Genomic DNA, 26,665 nt, shown 5'->3' with positions numbered 1-26,665 from the left:
AGGTTGTATAAACACAGTACATTCATTTTGTATCCAGCAAGCCCTGAAAAAAAGGTAGTGGTTTATCTCTAAGAGGCTTAACAGGCCACCTTTGTTTTATAAGACCAGCGCACCCTGAGATTTACCTGTTCAGAATCTTCTCATAAAAAGATCTGCCTCTGAGTATCAAAAGAATTGTGAAATGTTGGTAATGTGACAAATCTTTCATTTTCCCACACTGGCATAGTTTCGCTCATCTGTGTTATTGATACGTTCTTTAATTTCTTCTGAAGTATTAGCATAATTTCATGTAATACAGAAACATCTTAATTAGCAAATAAAAGTAAACTGCACATGATCAGAAACCTTAGTGGGTTTTTAATAAATTAATTGAATAATCAAAAATGCAGCTGGGTCTTGCTTTGTAAATGGTGAATTTTTGAATACTACAATTACACTGTATTTGAAATGGCATTCTTTCTTTGCATTGCTCCATCTCTCCAGTGAGCTTTTGCAACACGGGGTTTTTAATAATACACGGTTTTGATTTGTGTCGTATCCATTTTTGGATCTTGAATTACATCATCAGTTTCATAGGACGTTTCAATTGTTGAATTTGATGCTGCATTTGAATTGGGGGCTTTGGTTTTCCTGCTTGGGTTCCCTGCAAAATACAAAACAAAATGAAATAATTATCTGGAACTATGACATAAAATTTGGCTTTATGTGTGCTTAAAAAATACATTTGGAGCCATATTGAAAATATGTCTTGAAAATGCTATGTGGATGAGTGAGAGTTGAATCATTTCAAGGTTGTTTTGAGCATTTCCTTCTGAAAGTCAAATTAGAGAAACACTTAGTAACAGAAGTAAGAATTTCATTTCCATGCTTACCCTTTTGTCTTCCGTGCCTCCATGGAGGAGATTACACCTTTGGGAAGAAGGCAACAATTTCTGGGTTACTTAGTAAAAGTATGACTATCCCTATGCATAAAAATGAACAAAATTATACTAAAGCTTATCTTAATAATTTGCAGCCCTCTTAAGGCTTTACGATCATAATCCGTTTAGATGTAATGTTTAAAACCACATTTGTGCCACAATTGCATTCACTCATTCCACGTAAATATGGGTCCAAAATGCACAAGGGTAGAGGAATATGGACCTTGGCTCATCACAAAAAACTAAAGCTTAAAGCAAAGAAATGGATCATTCTTCAAGAATGAGTGTTAGAAAAGTTAAGGGGGTGCCTGGGTGGGCAGTCAAGCATCCCACTCTTGATTTCGGCTCAGGTCATGATCGTGACATTGAGGCCCCCACATCGGGCTCCACACTCAGCGTGGAGTCTGCATGAGAGGCTCTAAATTAGTCAGTCAATCAATCTTTAAAAAAAAGAAAAGGAATTTTATCATTTAGTTTGCCAATATATATAAAACATATACAAATACATACAAATTTAAATAATGTATAAATATGTAGAAGCAGTAGATAAATCTCACTGTCGCTACAGCTCCCCTGGTGCTGAATCCCTAGCCCACTTCATAGTCTGCATGCTGTCTGCATTTTCTTTCCTTGGCTTCCAGGATACCACCCTTTTTTTTTTTTTAAGATTTTATTTATTTATTTGACAGAGAGAGATCACAAGTGGGCAGAGAGGCAGGCAGAGAGAGAGGAGGAAGCAAGCTCCCTGCTGAGCAGAGAGCCCAATGTGGGACTCGATCCCAGGACCCTGAGATCATGACCTGAGCCGAAGGCAGCGGCTTAACCCACTGAGCCACCCAGGCGCCCTGATACCACCCTTTCTTGACTCACCTCCTGTCTCCTTTGCTCCTTCTCGGTCTCCTCTGTCCTTTTTTTTCTCCCAGCCTCTTAGATTTAGGAGACCCTCAGGTCTCAGCCCTTTGGTTCCTACCACCCTCTTCCTCCCTAATTAGTCTCCTTTAGAAAAATCCTCTCTGAACCTGCCTCAGAGGAAGCAGGACCCACTGGCCAAGAGGTTCCACTATTAGAAACAGGTGCTTCCTCTACCCTTTGCTATTTGCATAAGTCGATTCTCGTCTTTCAGTGTGTTCATGCTGCCTGGCTTTGCCCATTTATAAGTAATGTACAGACTGCTTCCCAGGCCCCATCAGAATACCCCCACTGTGGGTTGGTGTCAGAATTCAGCACTCAGAGGGCAATATTATTTATAAGGTATAAAGAATGATGTCTCACTCCAGCTCCTAGATCATGCCCACAGAACTGAAATGTGGGTGGTATTGTTCTCTGAGCTCATCTTAAAATACTGTAAGTTTAAAGTAAAGGGCCTAGATGGCTTTATTTTATAACTCTTGAACCTCTGTGGTAGTTGAAAGAAAGAAAAGAAAAAAAGAGAAAGAAAGAAAGAAAATGTTCTCCTCAACATTCAATCACAGTGTTTCAACCATATAATTTGATTTTTAAAAGTTAATTTGTTATAGGCACAACATTTTCTAGCCTGTCAAGTAGCTCAATGACCAGTCAGCAATAATTCTGCTAAATGGAGTAACTGGAAAGGCTGGCATGAAAATCTAATAAACTGATACATTTGACTTGACTTACTTGCAGAATGGAGTTTTAAAAAAAAGAAGAGGAAAATTTAGCTACAAAGCACTTAAGTAATGGAACTTATTCTCTGTGGGGACCACTGATTCTGTTTTCCTCATGTAACATGAGAAAAACAACATTTTTATAGGTTAATTTTTGACTGGCGTAGCATTGTTTGTCCTCTTCAGTATTCTAGCAGGTAAAGATCAAGGATATAAGATGTAAATTAGTTGCAGATTATCTGGGTTACTTTTGCATCTTGCATAAGCATTTCTTTAAACATCTAAAATTTACATTTTTATTGGAGTTCCTGAAAGTCTGAACTGAATGTTGGTTAATTCCAGTCCTTCATGTTTCCTAAGCTTTCATATACTTAGAATCGTAAGATACTTCAGTAAGACTTTCAAACACTTTTCATGGTGTTTTTATCTACCTTGTCACATACAATTTTTGTTTTCGTCTTTTTTTTTTAAATGAGAAACAAATTCAGGAGCTTATTTCCTAACGTAGGGGTTCTCTCTAAGTCATCTCCATTCTAACTGCTTTAGTTTCCATTATGTATTTTCTGGCAGCAACTGAAAAAGTTTCTCTAACCTGTCTACTACTGTCTACTACTGCTCTCTGAGATTTAAAGGCTTGAAAACATATTCCAGTATTGGGGCGGCCTAGGTGGCCCAGTGGGTTAAATCCTCTGCCTTCAGCTCGGGTCATGATCCCACATTGGGCTCTCTGCTCAGCAGGGAGCCTGCTTCCTCTTCTCTCTCTGCCTGCCTCTGCCTACTTGTGATCTCTGTCTGTGAAATAAATAAATAAAATCTTAAAAAAAAAAAAAAAGAAAAAGAAAACATATTCCAATATTACAGGTTTTTCTTCATCTAGGACTTACAAAGACACCCATTCTCCAGCCCTAACTCCTTATTCCCCTGGCTACCGGATCGTTCTAATTGGTGTAGATACAAATTTGTTTCTTAGATTGGCTTTTTTAATTATTATTTTTATTAACATATAATGTATTATTAGCCCCAGGGGTACAGGTCTGTGAATCACCAGGTTTACACACTTCACAGCACTCACCATAGCACATACCCTCCCCAATGTCCATAATCCCACCACCCAATCCCATCTTGTTTCATTTTTTCCTTCCCTACACCCCACTTTGCCTTTCATATTCCTCACATAAGGGAGATCATATGATAATTGTCTTTCTCTGATTGACTTATTTCGCTGAGCATCATACCCTCTAGCTCCATCCACATCGTTGCAAATGGCGAGATTTCATTTCTTTTGATGGCTGCATAGTATTCCGTTCTGTATATATACCACATCTTCTTTCTCTATTCATCTGCTGATGGATATCTATGTTCTTAGATTGGCTTCTTAAGGTAAGGCAGTCCCCCTAATAGAATCAGTTTGCTTTGCCAACAAGAAAAGATTTGTTATAAACACCATACCAATGTCATTTGAAGCAGGAATTTTGATTACCAAGTTAACACCCCTAGTGTTGACTTTCTTCTCAAAACTTAACAACAACAACAACAAAACCCAAAGGTGCTTTCAGTGTACATCTTTCCAGTAAGTTGGATAACTGGATGTAGAGAAAAACAACTGCAGTGAGTAGCTACAGTGATATAGAGTCCAGCTAATCGCATCCCTTTGGAATAACTTTATAAAAGACAAAAGAAAAAGTCTGAGCAACTTCACTTTTTCCTAGTTTTGCTTTGATAAATAGAAGTTAATTTCTTAACCAACAGGGATAAAATTAGCAGCCTATTTTTCTGTCCCAGGACTACAACATGGGTTAGATTTTAAATAAGAAATCTATAGTTCCATTGAGCTCCCAAGGGATTTGTTACACATAAAAGGGTTTCCTTATATTTAATTCCTCCTTTTCCTTACTGAATGCAGAGTACAAAGCTCCAACATTACTGGTCTTTTCTGGGTTTGATATCAGTTGTTCTTTCTGCTGCTCATTCTTTTCTTTTTTTTCTTTTTCTTTTTTTTTCTTTTTTTTTTTTTTTTTTTTGGTGTCTGGTCATTAAAGGGAAATCTCAACCTTCCTTTAATCCTATACCTCTCAGACTGGCATTTACACTAAAGCTTTGGCCTTTGCCAGAATTCAAATCCAATTCATCAAACAATCTTTGCACGTATCCTCATCATGAAATGCACCAATATATTTTTTCTGATCATGGTTAAGTTTTGCATTCATTTTCAGAACCAGTCCTCAGAAATCCATTTATCTTAAAACACTTCTATGAACTCTGCCCTTGCCTGCCATTTCAAAATATCAAAAGAATGCTGGAGACCCCTGTAGGTCTTTGTCTCTTTGAGTATCAGGCCAGAACTGTAATTAGGCATTTCTGCCATTATCTGCCTCCATCCCCCTAGCTTCTGTGTAAAATTCTCAGTCCTACCACAGCTTCTAATTCCTAACTAGCTGGCTCACTTTACTCCTGGGTGGAAAATCTACACAATCTGCTCATCCCATAGTTCCGACTAGTGAAAACAAGCCACCTTAAAAATCTGTACCCTAAGTGGTTTTGATCCGCAAGAGGATATTTTTCCCTTCGAATTTACTATGAAGCGTGGGGCTGGATACCAAGTTAATGGTGAAGTGGGCAAAACTTTCCCGGTGACCTGCTGATGTATTGTGCTTTACCGTGTGCACGACCCTGCCTTCTTAAGAATATATAAGTATCTCAGGGCACCCGGGTGGCTCAGTTGGTTGAGTGACTGCCTTTGGCTCAGGTCATGATCCCCACGTCCTGGGACTGAGTCCTGCATCAGGCTCCCTGCTCAGTGGGGAGCCTGCTTCTCCCTCTCCCTCTGCCACTCCCCCTGTTTGTGCTTTCTCTCTCCCTCTGTCAAATAAATAAAACCTTAAAAAAAAAAAAAATATATATATATATATATATATATGTATATGTATATGTATCTCAAATAAATGTAGTTAAAAATTCACCGTAAAAGCTACAGTCTTAGACTTGCCCTTTGGCTTTATCCATCCATCAATGAGCAAAGGCAGTTCTATCCAGAAATATTTTTCCTATCCTATTTTTTTCCACCACAGGCCTTTTTTCCCTTTTTCTTTTCTGCATTATTAAATTTTTCCAACCACCGGCGACTAACATAACTCACAAATAACTCAGCTCATATTTAAAATCCTCTAAATGAATTTCACAAGAGACTAGCTTCTATTTTGGTCATTGGTTCCAACATCAGCCAAGACTGCCTAACCCCTAGCTTTGACGAAGACCCACAAATACTGAATGTGGTAATAGCTCTGCTGAGCAGTTTGATTTTCTACATCTAGGAACAAAAGCAGTCATAGGAAATTACGAACTCATTACTGTAAGTAGAAAGTTGCCTTTAGGAGGCACAGAACCTTTTCTATTGTTGAGTTCAAATTACCCCATCTTCTATTGAGATCTCAGTGAGTTCTTAAAGGCTTTGTGGGGGCGTCTTGGTGGTTCACATAGTTAGTGATTGCCTTCAGCTCCATTGCCCAGTGGTGGGCTCCCCACTCAATGGGGTTTTAAGTCTTTCTGAAACAAATAATGGTATTACAAAATAATTTGGCAGACTAATTAATAAGAGTTTTGAGCGGAGTTTTGTTGGATGGGTGTTAAGGCTACAAAGTTGTCTATACATTTAGTGCAAAACCCATCAAAATACCACTTGATTTTTAAAAATTTGACAACATGACTCAAAAATTCATTTGGAAACCTGAACATTACAAGAGTCGCCAAGAAACTTTGATAAAGAAGCATAATGGGAGGGAGGAGAAAGTCTTGCCTGGTCAGATATTAAAATTATACCACTAGAATAATTTTTAAAGTATATTTTCAGCTTAAGAATAAATAGATTGATAAATTCACAGAGCAGAAGGTCTAAAAACAGATCACAGTATATATAACAATTCAGTTTACGACGTATTAAATTGGCAAGAGAAAGATGGATTATCCAATAGATATTTGGACAGTGGTCTCATTTGCAAAATAAAATGCAAATCCCTACCTCATACTTTAGACCAAAACTAAAATTTCCACATTATAAAAATTTAAACATAGAAATGCATAAATATATTAGAAGAAAATATGGGTGAATATCTTTGTATCTTATAGTGAGGTGAGAACTTTCTTTTTTTTTTCAGACTTTTAAAAATTTTATTTATTTTATTTTATTTATTTATTTATTTCAAATAATCTCTACACCCAACATGGGACTTGAAACCATAACTCCAAGGTTAAGAAATCACATGCTCTACCAACTGAGCCAGCCAGGCGCCCCCAAAGGTGAGAATTTTCTAAGTATGAAACTAAAGGGAGAAAATACAAAAGGAGAAACTTCTTTAAATGAAAAATTGGCACAAACTAAAATACAAGGAAAACAAGTGTGAAAACTTTTGTAATATATGTGGAAAAGAGTTGCTGTGTGTAAAATTCTTTTAAAGCAGCGAAAAATGTACATCCCCACAGAAAAACATGTAGGAGATATGAACAACAGTATGCCACAAAAGAAATGACGGGGCACCTGGCTGACTCCACTGGAAAAACATGCAACTCTTAATCTCAGCATCAAGAGTTCAAACTCCACGTTGGGTGGAGAGATTACTCAGAAATGGTTTTAAAAAGAAGAAATAATGACTTAACCATTAAAATGTCCACTCCCACCTGGCGATTCACAGACCTGTTCCCCTGGGACTAATAATACATTATATGTTAATAAAAAAATTTTTAAAAATTTTAAAAAGTCTACTCCCACTCTTAATTTGAGATAAAAACACTATTATTTTTCTTTCAAGGAAATTAGTAAAACATAAATCTTTTGAAATAATAGTACACATGAAATAGTACTTTTCTGGAGAGCAGTCAGCAGCTTGTATCCACAGCCTTTAATATGTGCCTGTCCTTTGGTCAACAAGTCTATTCTCAGGGATTTATGCTAAGAAAATACTTAGTTTGTGCAATGTATGTGTGTAATGAAAAAAAATATATGAGCTTGTTCAAAGTCAATAGTAAAAGATGATATACTTGGATTTTGGTTTCTAAATCCTGTTCCCAACTAAAATGAACCTGGCTTTTTAGATAAATGTCAGATTCCAGGGCTGGAACAGGGGACATACAGGCTGCCTGGAACATTTTGTGACACAGCATTTTGTGACAGAAAGCCAAAAAGTTCTCAAAAAATTATGGACACATTTCAGAAGGACAAAGGACCCAATTTAAAGGGGCTCCCCCAGGCCAAATCTGAGACAATGTAAGGATCAGAATAAATAATGACAGTCATAGAATATTTTAAAACAAAGCATTTGAGTCTGTACTGATCTGAAAAAAATAAATGAATCGGTCAATAAAGAGGGAGAAGGGAAAGCTCTTCCTTATAGTAGAATAACAAACAATCAACATCAAAGGAATATGGGGCTTGGAAAGTCGCCATTTTAGAACTATTATAATAATAGTTTTAAAATTGTTTTGAAATTTTGAATGAAAAAACTCAATCAAGAGCCATCAATGAGTGGATGAAAGTTTGAGGAGGAACAGCATATTTTCAGTGTCAAAGTACCTCTTTACAGATTACTTAGGAATTAATAGGAGAAAATAGTGACTTTACAATGTGTTAATCCAGCAAATACAACCTTAACCAACGAATCAAAGTTCACATCACCCTAATGGGACAAACCAGTATTATGTGCTTCCTGATGGGATGCCCTGAGACTATGACTTCTGTGGTATTCTTGTTGAAACATATTATCTCTCTCCAATCATGAGAAAGTATCAGACAAATTGAAAGACACTTTACAGGATAACTGGCTTCTGCTTTTCAAAAATGTCAAGATCATGAAAGACAAAGAAAGCCTGAGAATTAAAGGAGGCTAAAGAAATACGACAACGAATTCCAAGACTAGATCCTAGATGAGAAAAACATTGCTATTAAGGATACTGGCAAAATTTTAATATGAATTGCAGATCAGATAATATTATTGTTTCAGTGTTACATGTCCTGACTTTGATAAACATACTGTAACTATGCAAGGAAAAAAAAAATCCTGTTCTTAGGAAACACTGACTGAAATATTTATGTTTAAAAGGCATGATATCTGCAAATTATTTTCAAATGATTTAGACAATATGCCTTGAGAGAAATCAATGGTAAAGAAGATGAGGCAAAATGTAACAATGAAGTAAATCTGGGGTGCCTGGGTGGCTCAGTCGGTTAAAGCCTTTGCCTTCAGCTCAGGTCATGATTCCGGAGTCCTGGGATCGAGCCCCAGATCAGGCTCTCTGTTCAGCGGGGAGCCTGCTTCCCGTCTCTCTCTCTCTCTCTCTCTCTCTCTCTGCCTGCCGCTCTGCCTACTTGTGATCTCTGTCTGTCAAATAAATAAATAAAATATTTAAAAAAAACAAAAACCAAAAAACAATGAAGTAAATCTGAGGAGACATATACAACCTTCTATACTATTCTTGCAACTTTTCTGGAAATGTAAAATTATATTGAAATAAAGAATAAGAAACCTACAGCACTCCATCAGGATATTAAAGGGGAACTAGTCTATGGCAAAGGCATTTATTTATTGGCAAATAAAGATGCTGATACTGTTCAGTGAAAAAAAAAAGCATAAGACTCACCCCCTCCCCCACTTTGTTGTAGACCTGCATACCACAAATCCATGGAAGAAATCGACGTGGTGTTAACAACCCTCATCCCTGTTTGGTGGGGCCACGGAATACACTGCTTGTTTGTTTCTCTATATTTTCTAATTTTCCATCATTAAAAGTGAGTTGAAAGAGAGGTTTTTCTTTCCAGGTGTCTCTTCCAAGAAGAAAAAAATACCGCAGACCATTTGGAGCCAGTCCGAGTCATGTTTTGTTCATGGGCAGAAGAAACAATTGTGTGATCTTCAGATGTGGTTTCTCAGTACGCCACGTGTAATTTATGTTTTTCTCCCAGACAGCTGCACCTTTGTGAGCATTTGCTTACCTGTTTTCATTTGTATCGTCTGCCTTTACAAAAGAGCCCACCAGATACAGGGGCTTGAAGTTGTCTGTTATCTCTGCGCAACTGTATTCTTTTATTTGGTGCCAAGCAGCTCTACTAATGCCTGCTCTTTTAATTTCCACCTAGAACCCTGCTTCCAGCAGCCCCTCTCCTCAGGCCTCCAGCCCCCCCACCCCGTACCCCCAGAGTGGCAGTGGGTACTCAGAACCACGGGCTGGATGTGCTTGATTTTCCCGGAGCACCAATTTTCTTCAGATATGAGAAGGAGAAGATGTTATTAGACTCAAATAAGCCATTAAATTCAGCCAAATTGAAAAAATGATGTAAATTTTAAAAATAAGATGGGGAAAAAAATAAAACAAAATAGGAACTTGAAATAACTTAAAGCTCAGAGGTCTCAGGCAAGCCTTTCCAGTGTAGCCCCTGGAATTCTGGAGGTACAAGTTCCTTTCTCATCCACCTTTTAGGATTTTCCTGGGGAAAAGCTTGAGAAGCAGGGATCTAGGACGTTCACCCCCTCAAACTGCTTCTTTGTTAGCCATTCATTCTTACACATCTTACGAAATGAGTCCTCCCCCTCAAGAGTGTCTACTTGAGAAGAGGCCCTGCACACAGCCGTCTTCTTGGAGCCATACAACTGACAAGCAAGGGGATCCTTTAAACACTGGCATTGGAAACATGTGTAACAAAAGACAAAAAAAGGGAAGAAAAGAACAATGGGACACAGTTTAAAGGCAATCAGTAACAGTTCCTGTGCACAAAGTGAGCCCTGGAGGTAGCCCAGTGAAACTCTGCAGTCCCTCCCACTGGCCTGCTGTTTTCAGGATCAATTCAAAACCTATAAAGGCTTAAATTGTATACATTAAAAAGAAGCGGTCTCCTGGGTGGCTCAGTCAGTTAAAGCATCTGCCTTTGTCTTAGGTCGTGATCTCAGGGTCCTGGGATCGAGCCCTGCCTTGTACTCCATCCCCAGTGGGGAGTCTGCTTGTCCCTCAGGCCTCTCCCTCTACTCCTCCCCCCTCATGCTCTCACTCTCTCTCATAAATAAATGTTAAAAAAAAAAAAAAAAAAAGAGCAATAGACTAAAGATACACAAAGGGAAAACCTTGGCAAAACCACCCAAGATTAGACTATTTTAGACTTAGATGGTTATCATTTATAGAAACAGGAAAGGTTAGTGTCCTGCGTCAGTTTTAGAATATGCACAGAAACATTTTTCCCTTCTGGCCATCCAAATTGCCTGTAATGAAAACAGTCTCAATTGTAAAAATTAATGTAAAATAATGGGAGGTTGACTCTTAAGAATGAATCATTTTGAAAGAAGATGAAATCAGTTTCCTCTGATGTTATGTTTACCTACTTGGTTCTTCTGCAGACATTTATTTTCCTTGACCTTGAAGGCATTCCTTAAGTGGAAGAAAGACTTCTTGCTTTTAATAGTTAGAGCACTGGAACCTGTTCCCAGGTGGGAGAGTCACTGGAGCAGAGCGTCTCACAGTTCACAATCCACCACAGCATTTTCACTTGAACGGGTCACTTTCAAATAGAAACCACCCTCTCTCCCTATTTCAGTGACATTTTGATTACCTATTTTGTTTTGGGCACTCCACCATATCTGATTTGGTTAAAATCAACCCAGAGGACCAGAATCACCTCATTGGAAAGCAGCAGTAAGGCAGTGATCATCTGAAATCCTACCTTGTCAATAGCAAGCACTCAGGAAAGGTGTCTTGAGTTTTGCTGGCCTCATAAACACAATGTTTTTGAGAGGAGACATTTCCATGCAAGAAAGGAGCTGCTTCTAATGACATCAGAAGCGCATTAATGGATCTCCTTAGCTAAGCAGCAGTAAGGCTACAATACTTGAATCAACAAGCCAACTAATTCTGTTGCTAGGTCTCAGAGCCAACATGAAATAACATTTAGGGGCCGTCCCTGAGATCAACCAGGAAAAACAACCAACTTCTGTTTAGCACAATGCATGGCATAGAGGAGACATTTAATGACTGTATGATGCCTCTAGAGGGGACAGGAAAGATGTTCCTGTGATCATGTACTGTAAAGGTGTAGTACCACTCATTCAGTTCATTCAGCAAACCCTGTCACATGTTCTAGGCCATAGGGATACAGTAGTGAGGAAACAAGTGAAAATTAGTACTTTGCGGGAACTTACTCTCCAGTTGGAGTGGAGAAAAGTTACACAATAGATAACTAAAATATATAGTATATTAGTCCCAAATGCTTAGGAGAAAAATAAAACAGGAAGGGTATATGAAATGTTGGAGGGGAGTTAAAAAAAAAAAGCCAGATATGGTGACCAGGGACGAACTCCCTAGGAAGGTGACTTTCAGTAAAGATGTAAAGAAAGCGAAAATCATATGGGTATCTGAGGGAAAAGCCTTCTGGACCATGGTGACGGCACATGCAAAGGCCCTGAGGCAGAGGAGTTTCAAGGAAGAGCAAGAGAGACTACTGTGTATGTGCACAGAAGAGGAGAGAAATGTGGGTGGAGACAGCAGACCACAGAAGCCATGGTAGGTCCCAGTTAAGACTTCTGTATCTAACAGGAGAGATGGGAAGGGATTAGAGTTTTTAAGCAGAAGAATGACAATACCTGACTTAGCTTGTAATAGGCACACTTTGGCTGCTTTGTGGAGAGCAGACAGCAGGAGAGCAAGGGCTTACTTAGCTGGGAAGAGAAGCAATTTGTTCTAAAATGCAGAGTCTGGAGTTTGCAGTTTTAACGAACTTCCTAGGTGATTCTTATGTATAGGAAAATTTAAAAACAAAAATTGATTTTATGCACTGGGGAGGGTATATGCTATAGTAAGTGCTGTGAACTCTGTAAGACTGATAAATAACAGACCTGTACCACTGAAACAAACAATATATTATACGCTAATAAAAAATTAAAATTAAATAAGAATTTAATATATAGTATATGTGCTGCCGAAGCGAGCACTAAATAAGAATTTAAAAATTTAAAAGAATTTTTAAAAAATTTCAAAAATTGATTTTATGATCTAATGATTTGGTAGTCACTAAACCACTGCTTCATTTTGCCTGTGGAGAAATAGGATCTTAGCCATTGGACTAAATTCAACTAACATTCTGTTGATTCAGCCTCACAGTTCCAAATGATGCTTCAGAAAAGAACTGCCAAGGGACCTTGGCCTCTTGCTCTGTGACACAAGACACCCTCTGAGAGATACCTGCTCTACAGAAAAAGAAAGCAGAGCTAATGTGATCATTCAGTGAAAGTGTATTTGATAAGGTCACAGAGCATGTACTCCAGAAATATAAGTTTCAGGGTTCAGGCGAAAGACAGCATCCAAGCAAGTGATTTTCCAAAAATTTTTTAAAGTAAACTTTTTCATTTTCTTTTATTTTTTTAAATATATTCTTCTTCTTCTTCTTTTTTTTTAAGATTTTATTTATTTAGGGGCGCCTGGGTGGCTCAGTGGGTTAAAGCCTCTGCCTTCGGCTCAGGTCATGATCCCAGTGTCCTGGGATCGAGCCCCGCATCGGGCTCTCTGCTCAGCGGGGAGTCTGCTTCCTCCTCTCTGCCTGCCTCTCTGCCTGCTTGTGATCTCTGTCTGTCAAATAAATAAAATAAAATCTTTAAAAAAAAAAAAGATTTTATTTATTTATTTGACAGACAGAGATCACAAGTAGGCAGAGAGGCAGGCAGAAAGAGAGGGGGAAGCAGGCTCCCCGCTGAGCAATGCGATGGGGGGCTCCATCGCAGGACTCTGGGATCATGACCTGAGCTGAAGGCAGAGGCTTTAACCCACTGAGCCACCCAGGCGCCCCTTCATTTTCTTTTTGAACAGAAGTTAGTGAGCACGTGTCTCTTATTCTAAATATATACATGTACATGGTACCTGTATGTAGTCTGTTTATAGATTCTAAATTTTTATTAAAAATGCTCTCTATATCTTGAAATTTATGACTACTGCTTTTTACATATACTAACAGAAATTTATATTCACAAAAATTGTGACCATTCTTTCTGACTGACTTTCATAATGCTAACCATTAGCGTTTGTGTGGCACCTTGTAACTGAGATGATGATACCCAGTCCCACAAACTATACAAAAACATTTCTTTCTACTTTATAGTCACTCTGCGTGCCCCTGCGCATGCGCACAGCCTACCTAGTTCGTAATCTGTTCAAGAACAAAGACGGTCTTCTATTTACCTTTCCTGTTTTTCTATTCCTTCTGTATGCCTCTGAAATATTTTAGGCGCCTCCTCTGAGTTCTGCAGCCCTCAGGCATGCAGGTGAACACCCAGTTGACCACTGACTGACCCATCTAGAGCAAGGCAACCCCGAGAATTAATTATCAGATATTCCACTCCTCTATGTATTCGACTTCTTTGGCTCTACCACAAACAACTCCAAGAGGCTAAAACCTTTATAACTAAGAGCCTTAAATACAGTAGAGTGGATTTATTGGATCCATGGGTGGTTTTTCATGAGAACATTTACATCCTGCCCCTCTTCTGTCCTTTGGCCCAATTTCTCAAAAGTCTTTCACCATGAAGCCTAATTTCCTGTGAATTTCTATAAAGGCATATAATGAGTTGAATTTTTAAAAAACATTCATTGTTCACAGGGTGGTGGGTTACCCAGGGATGGGCGATTCTCTTGAATAGAGTGCAGGAAGTTGGCTGCAGATAATAGACACAGATTACCTTCTTGAGTGGAAGAAGCCTCGAGGTGCTGAAGTTTAAGGCCAGTGTCTAATCTTTGAGGCTTTGTCGACAGAAATAAGTAGCAAAGGACACAGACGCTGACGACAAAGGCAAGTAGAACAAGGGCAGCAGTTCCCAGTCCAACCAGGGCACCAATGCTGAAGAAACAGGAAGAACATTCTCACTGTCACACAAAATGGTTTACACATACACTAAAGAGAAGGTCTGAAGATTGTTCGTCCTCGCTTCAGTCATTCCTCACCAAACTCTATTTTAGTATAAACAGTATCTGATGGAAATCTACAGGTCAACGTTTGCTTTCCTCAAATTCTTCTATTTTCTCTACACATTTATATATTAACATTAGTATGGAAAACCATGTGAACTCATGGCAGGTGAAAGGTCACATCATTCTCTCAGGCGAGTCTAAAAATATTTGAGTCAAAGAAACCTCTGTTAGTATATTTTAGAAGGAAAAATTGTGTTCACCCACAAAAGATGAAAAAAAAAATAATGACCAGTGCAAAAGTAGTGAAGCGAATTTTTACCAGAAATGGAGAACTTTTCTTTTGGAGACATGTGTGGAAGATAGCACTTACTAATATCCAAAACCACAACTCTTACAACAAAGAAGAAAGGAAAGCAATGTTTATAGAATTTATATAACACGCAGGTGTAGCCTGAGTTTTTCCTTTCTAAAAGAGCATAACACCAATGGCTTCTGGCACTAAAGAAGAAACCCTTGTGTTTTTCTCAAAAAAAAAAAAAAAAGTATATCTGATATTTTCTCTGCATTCACTTTGTAATAATTCCTTCTGATACAGTTATCTATAAGACTAATCATTTGAGAAATAACACAGTGTTCATAAGCCTGTGAATTTCATATTTTTAAATGGGAAAAGGAGCTTGGGAAAAAGTTATCTTGAAAGACTAAGAAGGAAACATATGTACTTTACTTTCTCGAATCCAGAGTATGTGTGGGTATGTAAATACATATAAAGAGATTTTAAGCTGCTCAAGAACACATACTTCTGTTGACTTTCCTATAGTGCTGGGCATACATATTAAAAGCTCTGAATACGGCACTTAGTTTATAGTAAACAGAAGTAAATGATAGTAAATAGAGGGGTGCCTGGCTGGCTGAGTTGGTTAAGCAGCCAACTCTTTTGATTTCTGCTCAGATCACAAGCTAAGGGTGGTGAGATGGAGCCCGTAGACAGGCTCAGGCTGGGTGAGAAGCCTGCTTGAGGTTCTCTCTTTCCCTCCCTGCCAACTCTTAAAAAAAAAAAAAAAAAGTATATTATAGTATAATCATCACTGAAAAGTAATCAACATTGAAATTGTCATAAAAAGTAATGACCTTTTTCTTCATCATTGGCCTGGCCTGCCTGCAGGCTTCTGCTATTTCCTAGAGATTAGGGCTCCGACAAGTCTGACAAGTACTAAAGGGAAGGAGGGGAGAACTTGACTAGGGAGGCTAGAGCTCTGGGAAAAAGGGAGAACAGAATTAAAAGTGAGGTGCTCAAGCTCATCCCTTTTATCCTTGATTTAGGAGATAAGGACCCCCACCATTTAGAGATTGCTTCCTTGGACACAGACTTGGAGTCAGACCTCCAAAGATACTTGTGCTTGGTCTCTTAATGTCAGCCCAGTCCCCCGAGGCCTGCACACAGTGAGGACTGGGTAATTCTGTGGCTAGAGTCAGTATATGTTTTGCATTTAAATAGGAGTTTGCCCTCACTTCTGGGCTCTCTTCCAAGAGCGAGAATCCCTGGCTTTGGTAACTTGTCTTTCATGTTTGTTGACACCAAAGCTAACTTTTATAGGTTCTATGCATCAGGGAGGGTTAAGACTAGGCACAGACACAGGGGAACATAATCCACTTCATTAACATTATCTGCTGTACTAGACAACTAGGCTGCCACACATCTAGAAAGATTCTTGAAATGAGATCCATTTATTTAAAAAATGCTCAAAGTAAAAAAGTAATTTAGTCAAGTAATCAGTAAGATTGTCAACCTAATTAAATTCCACATGTGTATTGTGAGCTTTTAATGTACACAATTTAAAAACCCATCATGTGATTTGTAGGAGAAACAAAGCATGCTCTTTCTGCTTTCTGTTATAATGAAAGAAGGTTCTTCATAATCTTGACAGACAGCTTGTGTTACAGTTCCATTTTATAGAAGCGTTGCTTCCTGCATACAAAACTCTGCTTAAAGACAAAACTCTAGGAATCTCCTAAAACAGTCATTTTCACAACTACTTACTGAACTCATGTGTTGCCCTGTGCAACAGGCATTATTTTCCTAGGTCCTGAAGCAGGTTATGAAAGGAAGCCCTCAGAGGTTAGGGATTTGGAAGAGAGAAAAAGACTGTGGTGGGCCCGCCACAAGAAAGAGAGCCTTATCCTTTCCTCACAGCACCATGATGGTAGTCTGCTTTCCAGTCCCTGGGGATGGGGGGTCTGAGGCTGCAATCTTGTTCATGTCACAGTTCTCCTTCCTAGCACCTTGGCTTACTCCCTAGGGGTACCTGTGCTCTGCTTTTCTCCAGCAGCTGCATAATCTCAGAACGAATGCTAGTGAATTTGAGAATATTTTGCTCAGTTGAACTATCTTAAATTTGGGCGGAGAGCAAAGAATATGAGGGAAATGAAGCACTGAATTTTTGCCTCCCCTTTGTGTTCTCAATGCTCAGTAACTAATATTCCCAGGTTTAACATTACCAATGATGCTCTCAGTTGAAATGATTTTTGTAGGTCCTAGGAACCGAGCCATACTGTCCATTGTGTCCATGCTGAATGAAGACCCCAGCGAGCTATTCATTCTTTGTGCCCTCATAAACCTATGCTCTGCTGCCTATCACTTTGGAACTATTCAAGGATCCGAGAATTCCAGGCACTTTGCCAAAGGAGTTTGACTTAAGAGTTGCCAGCCTCTGTCCAAGGTGCTGCCGTCATTATTAACACCTCGAAAGACTCAGAGCTGGGTTACTATGCTATTTTCCAACAGGCCAGATAATATGCCATTGCAATACTGATTATTTCTCCGAATGAGAGGAATAAGCTGCCATTATTTTCCATGATTATGCCCCACTCTGGCACAACACAATGTTAGCCGAACTTACTGGTTATGTGGCACTCTGAGGTTTTTTTGTTGTTGGTTTTTTTTTTTTTTTTTTTTGACGCTAGCAATACATCTTGAAAAAATAATTTACTGCCTCAAGAAATAGCATTTAAAGTCACTTGCTGTGGACTGGACATGTGTGACAAATTCTGGATCATGCTAGAGGATTAGAGAAATAACACCCTTCTGCTTGCCAGCAGTCTCTCTCTCGTCACGCATAAGCTAATAGGTGTGTGAGAAACAACGGAAGGTGGATTTGGAATTCTTTCACATTCATTCTCCAGGCAAAAATCAAAGAATCAAGTTCAAAGGTTGTAATCTTTTGGCGGGGGGGGGGGGAGCATTTCACAGTGAAAATATCTGCATAAACACTAGGTGGAATGTGTAAATTCCCATCATAATAAAAAAAAGCAAGAAAGACTCCACCTTAGAAAGTCTCTTGTCTTTCCCGTAATGGCCGAGTGGCCAAGGTGTTGAGAAAGGGCTGTCCCGAAAAACGTTCTACAGAGTATGTGTTATAGAGAGTAAAATCTTTCCTGCCTGTGGGTCTCCATTTCGGTTCTGGGTCAGTGTCAGATCATCTGAAAAGCGCAAATTGTCAAGTCCTGTCGCACACACAGACGCGCGCGCGCGCGCGCGCGCACACACACACACACACACACACACACACACCCTCTCTCTGAGGGTGATTCCTTCTCCCCCTCAGAGAGACTTTAAACACTCTGGTCCTTGGTTGATACATTAAAATGAGTCCCAAAGTCGCCCCCTTTCTATTCAAAGCACCAAAAGCCCAAACAAATAAAAAAGAGAATGAAAACCTCTTCAAGTTATCTGCGCGTCTTCTCTCTGCGGGCTGAGCCTCCTGCCTGGAACTGGTCCCCGGCGGGCGCGGCGGGGCGGCGGAACCGGCACTGCGTGCGCCCTGGACGCGCAACCCGCGCTCCTCCCGCGCCAGCCCGCGCTCCTCCCCGCCAGCCCCGGGGGCCACGGCCCAATCACACTTCTGGCGGCCACAGCCTGACGCTCGCGGGACCCGGGCAGCACCGAACCCGTCCCGGGGCGGGGAGTGGGGGAGCTCTGAGCCGGGCGCGCTTTCTCTGCGGGTCCCTCACCCGCCCGCGGAGCCTCCATGTCTTTCCGGAGGGCCCCGACCCGAGCAGGTAACCCTGCCACTCCCGGGGTGGCCCCGCTCGTCGCCTCCCCAGAGCCCGCCGTCAGCCCGCCGCCCTGCCCACCTGAGGCTCCACATATAGCTGTGTTTGTAGGGGAAGTAGCTGCCCGGCTCGCTGCAGCAGTACTTGAGGTCGGCGAAGCCGCAGCAGTAGAGCAGGGCGGCCCCCTCGCCGCTCCGCGGGCACTCGAAGGGCTCCACGAAGCTGTGGTTGAGGCTGTAGTAGCCCGAGCACACCCGGGTAGCCTCGGTCATCGCGGGCGGCTGCGGACAGGGGCACAAGAGCCCCGGGACCTGCCCTCGGACCGCACGCGTCCCGCACCGCCCGCGCACCCCTGCGAGTCGGGGTCGGTCGGACAGCCTGGGCGTTCAGCCTTCGCGCGCCTCCTCTGCGTTCTCTCCTCCCCCTGTCCACACGGGGTCTGCTTTACTCGCGCTTCTCCCTCTCCTTACTGAGTGGCCTTTTTTCCTGCCGGTCTTCGACCCTGTATCTCTTCTTCCCCTCCCTCCGTGGGCTTTCTTCACGCTCCCTCGATTCCCCTCCACCTCTCCTCACTTCATCGGCAGCCTGGGGAGCTCAGCTGGTCCCACTGCACGCCAGAAAGCGATTTCACCCGAAGAGTGAAGGTGTCGTATATGTTCGCTGAAGTTGCCGTTCTGCCTGCCGGGGACGGGGCAGGTGGGGGCCAGGCAAAGACAGTGTGGAGCCCGGGGAGCCTTCTCCCACAGGGGGGCCACCGAACCCCTCCAACCCCTGTGCTGGGGCTGTGTACTGGGCAGAGCCAAAGACAGAACTACCAGGGAGGGGGTGGGTGGTGGGAGTACACGTGAAACGTTAAAATCTGCCAGTGAAAGAAAGAAAAGAAAAGAAAAGAAGAGAAAAGAAAAGAAAAGAAAGGAAAGAAAGAAAATCAAAGACAGTAACAAGGTTTCTCACCAAAAAGCTAGCCACGCATTCCGTGTAATATGAAATGGCCTGCAAAGGGAAGGACAGACCAGGGGTTCAAGAAAAGAAAGCCAGGGCTTTCTGCAGAGACGGGTAGAAAGAGAAGGAGGCAAAGGAGATAGGGAAAGAACTGCATCCGTACTGAAGAGCGACAGAAATGTCTCTTGTGTGGTATTCTCATTTAAGGATGCATTTGTTTGCAAAGTCTTTTAAAATAGCAATAGTAATGGATGCCATTGAAGTAAACCAAAGAACATCTGGGAGTGTAAAGAAGAAAATAATAATAGCCATAAGGTGGGAGGAAGACTGACATTCATAGAATGGTAAGATAGATAAAACGGTGTTCCTTCCTCTTTTTTTTTTCTTTTTTTCTTTTCTTTTTTCTTTTTTTCCTGTATCTTTCCTTTTAGCCAGAGAGTTGGTTGGATGTTGTGATTCTGAATTTTACCTTGTTGGGTGCTGGGTGTTTCTGTATTCCCAGCATCATTCTGGAATGTGGTTAAGTCACTTGGACACAGTTGGAGTCTTTTGAGTTTGCTTTTAACCTTTGTTGGCAGAACCAGAATGGTCTTGAGGACTAAAGTTTCCCAGTCACTGACATGATGCTCTTCTGAGCACTTTACTCAACACCTATGGATTCCTAGTCTTACCATTCTGACTGATGGAAACAAACTATTCGAAGGCCTCCCAACAGCTCACAGGAGTGTTCCCTCTACTCCTTTTAGGTAGCTCTTTCCCTGCTTCCGGTAGTTTCTTGATCAGTACTCAGCTAAAGACTCAAGGAGATCCTCCAGGAATCCAGTTCTGTCTCTCCAGCTCTCTACTCCTGGTATCCTCTGGCCACCATGGCTTCTTGTCTTCACAACTCAGTCTTCTCACCCAAGGGGAACCACTGGCCTCTCACTGGGTCTTCTCCTGGTGCTGCTGCCATCTGGAAACTCCCCAGACAGCAAGCCAGGGCAATCATAAGCCCTCCTGTCTGTCCCTCTCTAAGGGATCATTGTCCTGGGCTCCCTGATATCCACAATCTGTTTCCTGCTTTTAGTTTTTTCAAGTAAGAGGGTTAATCTTGTCTCAAGCCATTTTAGCTGAAGTTGGCCAGGTGATTGGACCTGATCCAAACTAGGCCAGCAGGGTTCTCTGTCCTGGGATTAGGATTCTGCCCTGGGGACAGGAATTCCCAGGGAGCTAGTGTACAGGAAAGACAGAACAAAGCAGGCAGGAGCAGCAAAGAAGGGTGGAGGGGAGTGCCAGTGGTTTTACAATTCTGAACAAGTCCTTTCTTTAGACCCATTGTATTTCCAACACTCTGATTTTCGGGACATCCCTGACTCCTTAAAGTAAAATCCCTTTTCTGGCTGAAGTGCATTCAACTTGGATTCTACTAGTTGCACCCAAAACGTTCTAACTCCTACAGCATGGCTTCCTGCGAAGTTGACAGAGCAGGCACTTGAAAGGCAGAAACCTGGGCTCTTTGACCGATGAAACTTGTTCTGTTGCAAGGTGATGGTGTGGGGTTGGGGAGCACTCCAGGCAGCACGAGTGGACTTTTCTTCCTGTTGTGTAAGAGGAAAAGAAATTCAGGGATGAAAAGAATGAAAGTTCTTTTGGACCGTATTATCAACTATCTCAATAAAACATACCGAAGTCTTTCTGGAGCCTGAGACACCAGGGTGCGACGTGAGTGGTCGGGAGAATGACGGAAACCAAGAGCAAATACTAGGAAGCGTGCTCGGGTGGCAGGCAGAGGGGGGACTGGCACCTCGCTGAGGGCCCCAGGGATAGTTAGAAGCCCAAGCTTTCTGGTGGAACCATTCTGCTGGGTCCTGTGATTTTCTCCAGCAGCGAATGTTCCATGATGGAGAAGTAGGAGCAGGGAAGTGAGCAGTAGGACTTGCCGGGTGATTCTCTGCGGCTGTGCTCTGCCCCCTGTCCCCATGCCTCTACAGTCACCACAGGGCCTTGGCACTTCTCTAGCCCTAGATACATGCCATACACGCATGAAACACACACACACAGAGAAAGGCAGGCCCACAACTGCTAGCCTCCACCAAACTTGGACTACCTCGAAGCCTCTGAGGTTCGAGTAAACAAAAAAGCTTTTTAACTACATGGGACTTAAGGGCAGTGTCAAGACTGAGGGTTGAGAAGATGCCTGCCACATGGTCCCATATGACCCAGTCCCCAGGTCATGGCCTCCAGACAGGAGGGCTTCTGGCAGCCGGTGGAGGTGGGGCTGACCCAACACCTGGAGATGGCCATAAATTACACCTTTTATTTTCATGTATCTCACTGGTTCTCAACAAAAGTGGTACCGCTCCTCCTTTGGGAATATTTAGGGAGTATTTTGGAAATAAGGGGACAGTTTTGATTGTCATGATGACCAAATGCCCTCCTGGCAATGAGGGATGGAGGCCAAGATTGCTCAATGTCCTGATATCCTGCAACATCTACCGAAAAATGAAGAATTGTCTGTGTTTTTCAACTGTTCCCCAGGACACTCACATAGATGCAAACTGTGTTTATCTAGAACCTGTTTCTGGGCTACGAATAAAATATAGCGTATTTGTTGAATTTTCTAGGAACGTAACTACCATATAATTTGAGGGAAGATTGTTCTTTGTTTTGTGTGGAACTTTACCAAGAGTTTTCCACCCCTGGAGAAAATCTGCTCCCAACGGTAATGTTGCCCGCAATGTCCTGTGTCGGTTGGCACCTGGGCATACCGCCTGCACCAGCCTGCATTTGGGCTCGGCAGTGCCTCAGAGTCGTTGCGTGCACACTGTTAGTGTCAATGTTATATCTCTAGGTATCGTTGTGTTTGAGCACGTCCTCATGGAAATACATACTCCATCACAGATTCGTTCCGTTCACTGCTCGATACCACGATGCAGGCATTGCACAGATTGCGTTAGTCTGCTAGAGCCACAGACTGGGTGGCTTTAACCACAGACCTTTATTTTCTCACAGCCAGAATTCTGAGATCAAGGTGTTGGCAGGGTTGTTCCTTCTCAGGGCTGTGAGGGAAGGATCTGCCCCCAGCCTCTGTCCTTGGCTTGTCGCTGGCCGTCTTCTCCCTGGGTCTTTGCATTGTCTTCTCTCTGTATGTGTCTGTGTCCAAATTTCCTCTTCTTACAATGACCTCATTTTAACTCAGTTACCTCTTTAAAGCCCTTACCTCCAAATAGGGTCACGTTCTGAATGAGGTACTGGGGGTTAGGACTTGGCCATACAAGTTGGGGTGTGCTAAGATTCATCTCATACCATTGGGCATGTAGATCAATCATGCTGTATACACACTTCATTTCAAAATAGCAAAAGGAAAATTACTGAGACACTTCTTAAAATAACAAGGGACACTTGAGTTGGATAGGGTTGAGAATGACTGTTAAGCTCTATCAGTAGGGCAACGGCCTATGGTATGTCTCAGAGGTGAGTGTTGCTCCTTACCTCTGATCTCTAGCCCAACATGATTCACCCAGAACAGGCATGATGGAACAAATGGAGAGAAAGATTGAGAACAGCAGGTATCTGGCTATTGGGTGAAAGCAAAGCCAGGGTTCAAATGAAGCTGACTTGGCTGTAGAAAAAATGAAGAGGCCGGATGAGTGCTTTGCTCAAAAGCCTTCAACAGATCCTTATTTCTAAACCCGCTGTAAACCAGGGCCACTCCCTTCTCCTCACTTCACTGCTCTTCAGACCATCTCGAACGTGCTCTCCTGCTCTGGCAAAACAGACTCCTTCCTGCCTCAGAATCATCTTCATGTATTTTTCCATCCAAGAGATACCTTGACTTTTTTTCTTTCTCTTGCAGCTCACCACCCCGCTCCCTGAAACTGCTAGAGTCAGGCAATTCCTAGATAGAATGGCATTTGAGAAGACACACGTGATGAGGCCACCAGGAAGCAGGGGTCCTGACAAAGCTGGGCTTATGGCTTATAAGCTCCCAGGCAGCAGAACACATGCATACGCAGATGGAAAACCAAAAGGAGTAAAGTTACTTGTTAGCGATAGAAGGAGGTTAGAAGAGGAAAGGGAGTTCCTGAGTGAGTGTGATGCCCACGACGGGCTGGTGACAATGCCTCTTGCTGCCGTAGGTGTCATAGCAAGCCCTACCCTATGTGTAGAGCCTAGAGCCCTGTGTGTCCCTCCATCCCTCGGGTACCAGCCTCCATGGGAGCAATGTCTGGATTCCTGCAAGTGCCCCCTGGTTGGATGGAAATCCCCTTTACCAGATTTAACATTACAGCTGTTATTGACTTTGGGGGAACACAGCAAAAGTTAGAGAACCTTAAGATGCACATCCCTCTATAGCTTTCAGATCACGTCTTGATTCTAATGAGTGATTGTTCTTCCCTTCCTCCTTCCGAAGGTTGTCCATGCATTAGTGTGTGGGCACAGCCCTGACTTGGGCGGTGGCAGGTCCTCCCCTGGCACCAGGGCTAGCCCCTTGACTGTTTAGCTGCAGTCACCACTTCCAGGGTTAAGCATCAGACCTCAGCAGGTTTTCTGATACTTAGAACTAGAAGTACCCCCAACAAATACTATGTTTCAGGAGGAGGAGGCCCATTCTAACATTTGGGGCAACTGGTGCGAGCCCCACCCTCTGGCCGGAGGGTGGCTGGAAGGACTGGAGAAGTCCTGGGTCGCGGCTGCTTGGCAGAGCTGCGGGCTGTGAGGCCTGGTTTGGGAGCTTTACCTGGGAGTCCCACAACATGAGTTTCAATGACACCCCAAAGACACTGCTAACAGCAGTGTCTTCAATAAACCACACATTACATCGGAAGCTCAGTGCTCAGTGGCTATGGGGAATGCCTGTGAACCCCAGATGTGCTGGGGGAGGTGAGGAAGGTAGACTAACACCTCCTGTCCTTACTCCCATGTGTGGCCTCATAGTACCCCCTCACTGCCTCCCACTGGAGGATCCCAACCACAGACAGAAGACGGAAGGATGCTAACCATTACCTTAGCTTTGTCTGGGACCTCAGAGGACTGTCTCACCTCAGATACTTCTCTGATCCAGTCAGGGGGTAAAAGAAGAATAGAGGGAATGCGGGTGGTGAAAGAGGGTGCTTGTGGTGGCACCGGCTCCAGGACACGACAGTGCGTCCTCGCACACCAGTGATGGGTGTGGAGGGAGGACAGTTCTGCACATGTCACCAAGGGGTGACAGTTCTGCATGTGCAGGGGCTGTCATGAACCCTTCATGTATCTTGTGTCCCTTAAGCTTCCTGGTTTGCTCCTCTTCAGAGATGAGGACGCTGAGCACAGGAAAGTAAAGGTCCAACGGCCAGCAAGAGGCAGAGTAGGAATTTAACCCCTGCTACGTGGCTCTGTTTCCTTAACCTTTATACTCTGAGAGCCTTAACTTCTGAGCTGTACCTCCCTTTCTGCTCCTGAATGCCTCCAGTGATTTTTGAAGGGACATTCCTCTTTATACTTTGAAGTATGTTTTTTATATGTGTCCATATACTGCCCTCCTGCATTGTCTCTGCATAAAATTACATGTTATTTACTTTGTATATTATTGTTCATAAAGTTTAAAGAAAATGTCTCTAGAGTACACCCTCGTCTAAGAAACTCTCTTGCTAGGATCCAAGCTGGGACTCTCCATATCAGCTACTGCTGAAGGAAGGGTACCTGGCCCAAGAGTAGGCCCCTCTCCTGGAGAAGCTGTAGGGGTAGGAGCAGGAGCCAAACTTAGAATCACAATCTGATGTAGAATGGACTGTCAGATTTCATCTAAGACCTGAACTTGCCGGGAGAACATTCTGGCCCATGAATGAGCTAAACAAGGTAATGGCTCATGGCCCAGTGGATGTGGCTGATTTATATTCTTCTCCTTTGGGATGAGCATCACCATGCAAAGATATTCAAAGGTTTTGTGCTTCCAGGTGAAGAACACGACCGAACCAGCATAGAGTTAGGGAACTCAGTGAGGAGCTCTGGCACTTCGCCAGGAAGCGGTGGCTGTCATCAACAGATGACACAAATCCTCCACTGAAAGCAGGTCACCTCATGTAACACTCATGGCTTGAGCTGAGACAAGTCTCCTTCCCAACTCCTGAGGGGTCTGGGTCTTCAACTAGTCCCCAGGGTGGGGCAGAAATGAGGCAAGGTCACTGTGTCAGAAGAGCTCAACGACTCATTTCTGAGCCTCTCCTTTCCCTAAAACTCTCCAGATGTACGGCGAGGAAAAGGGCCCTTCCTCATGGGAGGAGGCAGTTTGATTAGAGTTTCATTTTTCAGTATGGTATTTTGTGATTTTAAGGGTTTTCTCTTACAGTACCTATGTTTAACAATTACTAACCTACTTCTAATAGTTACTTTTAAGCTGCCCTCCCCCTACCAAGAAAAAGGAAAAGACTCTCACTCATTTCACATTTACTCTGCTTGTAGAGATCCAGATACATATTCTTACACCCCAGGCTGATTTCGTGGATGTTCAAAATGGTTTGGTGGATATCTAGCTCAATTTAGGGGACCGGTTGAAATGGGGTCCACTACTTGTCTGCCATCTTGCTTCCTCCTCCCATTTTGCATTGACCATGAGTCAGATGTTGTCCTAAAGAGGAGCTCGTCCTACCCCCTTCTCCCAGAGGAGAGTGGAATTGACCGTTTGTGCTCTTGGCATCTGACGGCAGAGGCACTGTTCAGATAGAGGCTCTTAAGTATGGAGTGAATGAGCGGTCCAGAGAGGTGGGTGCTAGTGAGTGGCAGAAGTGAGGTAGCCTAATCCATTAAAATCTTCAGATTTAGTGCATGGATTGTTCCCAAAGACAAAATTGATGGCCACTCTACCATGGTTCCATGTGATCTGTATGGTTGGAGAAACTAGTCTAAAGACTTAAGCGTGTAATATATCACTTATATTTACTCAAAGACTCTGCCCCTTTGTCTGCTGGATTTTGCAGGTCCGGGAGTCAAGGACTGGGGATGGGCTCTGCTGGCCAGAAAGTTTTGGTGCCTCAGGGAGGGATGCTCCTGCCAGGAGAAATAATCGTGTTGTCTCTACAGTGAGCCTTGCCACTGCCTCTTGGCCTTGTCCAATTTTCCATGCTTCCTGGGGAAACTTCTTGTTCTCCTCCTGGAATAAACTGTCCATGTTCTTAACTTCTGGTTGTAATTTCAAGTACTGCTATCAATATTCAAACATCTGTGGGTGTCTCCTAGGTCAGC

At 42.6% G+C, this 26,665-nt stretch overlaps 1 protein-coding gene across 1 annotated transcript; it reads right to left on the bottom strand.

Annotated features, from left to right (window-relative positions):
* Positions 1-394: 394 nt before the first annotated feature.
* SHISAL2B (shisa like 2B) lies at positions 395-18,969 on the bottom strand. The gene is made up of 3 exons (XM_059175092.1): positions 18,605-18,969; positions 14,242-14,399; positions 395-643 (listed from the first exon to the last, which is right to left on the bottom strand). Exons 1-3 carry the CDS (start codon positions 18,793-18,795, stop codon positions 507-509), a joined length of 486 nt encoding a protein of 161 aa, XP_059031075.1. The 5' UTR covers positions 18,796-18,969; the 3' UTR covers positions 395-506.
* Between the last annotated feature and the right edge of the window lie 7,696 nt (positions 18,970-26,665).

This window comes from Mustela lutreola, chromosome 5 (genome assembly GCF_030435805.1).
Source record: "Mustela lutreola isolate mMusLut2 chromosome 5, mMusLut2.pri, whole genome shotgun sequence".
NCBI classification, from domain to species: Eukaryota; Metazoa; Chordata; class Mammalia; order Carnivora; family Mustelidae; genus Mustela; species Mustela lutreola.
The sequence above is the reverse complement of the archived record's forward strand: the minus strand, read 5'-3'. Positions and strand labels throughout refer to the sequence as shown.